The 3707-nt window shown below is 45.6% G+C and overlaps 1 protein-coding gene across 3 annotated transcripts; it reads right to left on the bottom strand.

The window, feature by feature from the left end:
- Positions 1-29: 29 nt before the first annotated feature.
- Positions 30-3059, bottom strand: LOC114608685 (glucokinase regulatory protein-like). 3 transcript variants are annotated; one of them, XM_028752690.1, is made up of 4 exons: positions 2870-3058; positions 2433-2506; positions 2029-2095; positions 30-772 (listed from the first exon to the last, which is right to left on the bottom strand). In XM_028752690.1, exons 1-4 carry the CDS (start codon positions 3047-3049, stop codon positions 674-676), a joined length of 420 nt encoding a protein of 139 aa, XP_028608523.1. In that variant the 5' UTR covers positions 3050-3058; the 3' UTR covers positions 30-673. The 3 variants fall into 3 exon arrangements, 2 of the variants coding, with proteins under 2 accessions (XP_028608523.1, XP_028608522.1); XR_003709406.1 differs by lacking the exon at positions 30-772 and adding an exon at positions 1818-1859 and having other exon boundaries at positions 2870-3032; XM_028752689.1 differs by lacking the exon at positions 30-772 and having other exon boundaries at positions 1878-2095; positions 2870-3059.
- Between the last annotated feature and the right edge of the window lie 648 nt (positions 3060-3707).

Raw genomic sequence — 3707 nt, 5'->3', positions numbered from 1 at the left:
GATCTGTAGCACAGAGCTTCAGGGTGGGAAGAGGGGCAGATGTGAGGAGCCAAAGAGGGTCTGGAATGATGAAGGAAAGAGTGTGAAATAGGAAGCTGAGAAGAGGAGAGGGTGGTCACCTGGGACCCACTACCACTCTGAAAAGATGCCCGGGGCTCACCCCAGATAAAACAGACTTTCCTGACCCTGGTTTGTTTGGTTGGTTGGTTGTTTGTTTGGTTGGTTGGTTTAGTTGTTTTCCTTGTAGTTCTTATCTCTCTACCTCTCCAATCCCTGTTTGAATCTGTGCAAGCTTGTGTTTTATGTAGCTTTGGGGGTTTGTTTGTGTATTTTTGGAGGAGATGGGTTATTTGTTTGTTTATTCAAGACAGGGCTTCTTTATGAATCCCTTGCTGTCCTAGAACTTGCTCTGTAGACCAGGCTGGCCTTAAACTCAGAGATCCTTCCCAGCTTATGTAGCTTCTGTAAGCTGCCTTCCATCATTTCTGAAACAAGGGGAGAACATTTAAAATGAAGAAGCAAAGACTCCATACGCTGAGAGACTACTCCATTACTTTTACATTCTGAGACTTGGCAGCCAGACTATACACCTATCTGTCTTCTCCTTGGTGATAATACTATAGACTTTGACATGTCCCTTTCTCGGGCATCCCTGGTCGGTCTTACAGAAGCCTCACCTGGCCATGCTCACTGGATTGAAGCCAACCAGGACCGGCAAGAAGATATCTGGGTTATCCATGCAGTAGTCCATCTGGCCTGCCACAAAGGGCGCCTGAGAGTAGCAAGAAAGGAAGGTATGATAAAGGAAGCTCCTCTGAGTGTTTCCTGAGATCCACATGGAACCTGACTCAGCATGCTTCCTAGAAATAGATTCCTCAGCCAAGACTTAGTGACTCCACCACTGGGTAGTGGCACATGCTGTTAATCCCAGCACTTGGGAGGCAGAGGCAGGTGGATTTCTGTGAGTTCAAGGCCAGTCTGGTCTACAGAGGGAGTTCCAGGGCAGCCAGGGTTACTCAGAGAAACCTTATCTCAAAAAACAAACAAACAAAACAAAACAAAGGCCTTATTGAATGCAAATTTGGAAAGCAGAGCATACTTTTAACAAGTTCCCCAAGAAAACTACTTTTTCTTTGAGCTATAACTTCCTCATGTATAGTCCATGCTAGCTATACAAATATGGTGAGACTCTTGTTAAAATGCAGATTGACCCACTGGTACCTGAGATCCTGTACTCTCAAGCAGGCAGAGTTGATGCAGATATTGCTGGTGGGAATGAAGCCAAGGGCCAGACTCGTTTATGAAGAGCCAGAGAGTAAATACTTCAGGCTTTGTAGGCCCTATGATCTCTGTCCAACTACTTAAGCCCAGTACAAAAGAGGCCACGAATTCTGAGTAAACACAAAGGTTGCATGCCAGTAAAACTATCTACAAATTCAGGCAGCTGGCTACACTGACTGCCAGAGTAGCTTACTGACCCCCTGGACTGGTCTGTCCATCTTGGTTGTGGACATTCAATTACACAGTCAGCATCCACCTCATCACCTAGCATCCACTGTCCATGGCAGCCTAGTTCCACCAACTTCATCCTAGTAAAACCGGCCCACTGCCGGGCAGTGGTGGCGCACACCTTTAATCCCAGCACTTGGGAGGCAGAGGCAGGTAGATTTCTGAGTTCGAGGGTAGCCTGGTCTACAGAGTGAGTTCCAGGACAGCCAGGACTACACAGAGAAACCCTGTCTCAAAACAAACAAACAAACAAACAAACAAACAAACTGACCCACTCCTCCTGTCCTCTCACTTATAGAGAGCCCTACGGAAATGCCTATGACAACAACTCTCTTCTTCTCAGCAGCCACCTAGGAATGAAGGGGGGTGGGTGTTAGGGTCTCCAGGGTCCAAGTCTAGTGTGTAAGAAAATCAGGGACTGAGCAGGGGCCAGGCCTTAGCTGAAGGGTGGGATTTTTCTAACCCTATGAAAAGGAACATAAGGGCGTCTCCAGGTGTATCATAACAGGAAACACTGACCTTCTTCAGCTCCTCGATCCTGTGTAGGGCGCTATCTTCTGTCCGTTCCCGAGAGGCCACAACAGACCTAAGGGTGCAAACTCAGTTGAGGTCAGTGCACTAGCTAAGAAGCAGATACCGATAGATGGTTAGTGAAGGTCACACTGAGAGAAAGGGATGGAGGAAAGCCATCATTGAATGGGTGCCTACTGATTATCAGGCATCATGATAGACATGCCCCAGAGTTTAAAAACCTAACTAACTGCAAGTGCCAGGTAGGCATAAACATATGTGACAGGGCCAGATACAAGGCCACACGGGATGGTGGAGACTGAGGCGGGTTCAATATAATCCTTGATTAAACTCATTTAAATTGAGGCTCTAAAAAGACATTCAGGCCATGAGTACAGGTTGGGGTAACTTACCTGTCACCCCCTGCAATGAGATAGGTGTAAAGAGGCTTTTGTCCTAGACTTTTCATCAGCTGGTTGAAAGACCCCTGTCAGGGGAGAGAGTATAAGGACAGAGTGATAGAGAGGATATAACACGGATTCTCAGTTCCTGGAGGATTGATAAGGGTCTTCTTAGGCCGATGCTCAACCCTAACTTATTTGGAGTCTGCCACTTAAAGATGCAACTTGGAGAGGATTACTTAGTGACGCACGAGATGTGCGGATGTTAACCAGAGAGTGCTGTGGCTCTAGTGGGGCCTGAGAAATCGGACTCCATCCCGGGCTCTAGGTTTTGGAGAGGAAGTGGGGAAAGACTGTATCTGTTGAAAGAACTTATCTTAGATGAGCCTTTTGGTTCTGGGTGTTATCCCCAGGAGGAGGAGAAAGAAACAGGGAATTAAGGTACTCACAGACATGAGGAACGCCATTCGGCCAGAGGTTCCCCCTCCACTCAGCACTACCAGGCCCCATCTGGCTCCTGAGGAAGGAAAGGACTCCAGGTCACCAGGTTCTAGCTCTGGAGAAAAGCACTCTTTTCTGCCTTTGTCAGCAACAGAGGAAGACTTGGAACTCCTTATTCTACTCCTCATTATAAAATTAAGAAGAACATAGGCCATGGGGGGTAGCAAAAAGAACAGTGATCTGGAGAAAAAAAAAATCCTTTTGGTTCTCCTCTCTGACTAAGCTGTTCATTAAAATTCTTATGTATTCCAGAGGGAACTTAAGAGCAGCTCTGTCAATTAACTAAAATAAAAAAATAATCAAAAGCAACAGTAAATAATAGTAAATAATCAAATAACAGTAAATAATCAAAGCAACAGTAGCAGCCAGCAGTTAGTAGCTGGGTACATCCAGGCAAGTGGCCACAATCAGCCTTTGTTTTCTGATCTGGAAAGAGGAAAATTTTTAAAAAGATAATAATACCAACATCACAGGTTTTTGTGGATGGACTGAGTGTGAATGTGCATTGCTGGGGATGGAGAGATGGTTCAGCCATTAAGATTGCCCTTCCAGAGGACCCAGGTTTGATTCCCAGAACCCACATGGCAGCTCACAACTATCTGTAACTGCAGTTCCAGTTGATGGAGTACCCTCTTCTGCCTTCCATGGGCACCAGATATATATGTGGTACACAGACATACACGCAGTCAAACAGCCATAAACATTTAAAAAATAATAATATTTTCAAAGGAAATGTACTGCTGCTGATAAAGTATTATCCATCTGGTAGCTGTCATAACTATTATC

The sequence above is a fragment of the Grammomys surdaster genome, unplaced genomic scaffold (assembly GCF_004785775.1).
Source record: "Grammomys surdaster isolate TR1022 unplaced genomic scaffold, NIH_TR_1.0 125933, whole genome shotgun sequence".
NCBI classification, from domain to species: Eukaryota; Metazoa; Chordata; class Mammalia; order Rodentia; family Muridae; genus Grammomys; species Grammomys surdaster.
Note: the sequence above shows the minus strand (reverse complement) of the source record. Positions and strands in the feature narration are given on the sequence as shown.

Coding starts and splice junctions, on each gene's coding strand:
- LOC114608685 (XM_028752689.1), bottom strand. CDS start 3,049: ATGAGGAGTAGAATAAGGAGTTCCAAGTCTTCCTCTGTTGCTGACAAA. Junction 2,507..2,869: donor GAATGGCGTTCCTCATGTCT/GTGAGTACCTTA, acceptor CTCCCCTGACAG/GGGTCTTTCAACCAGCTGAT. Junction 2,096..2,432: donor CTCATTGCAGGGGGTGACAG/GTAAGTTACCCC, acceptor TTGCACCCTTAG/GTCTGTTGTGGCCTCTCGGG.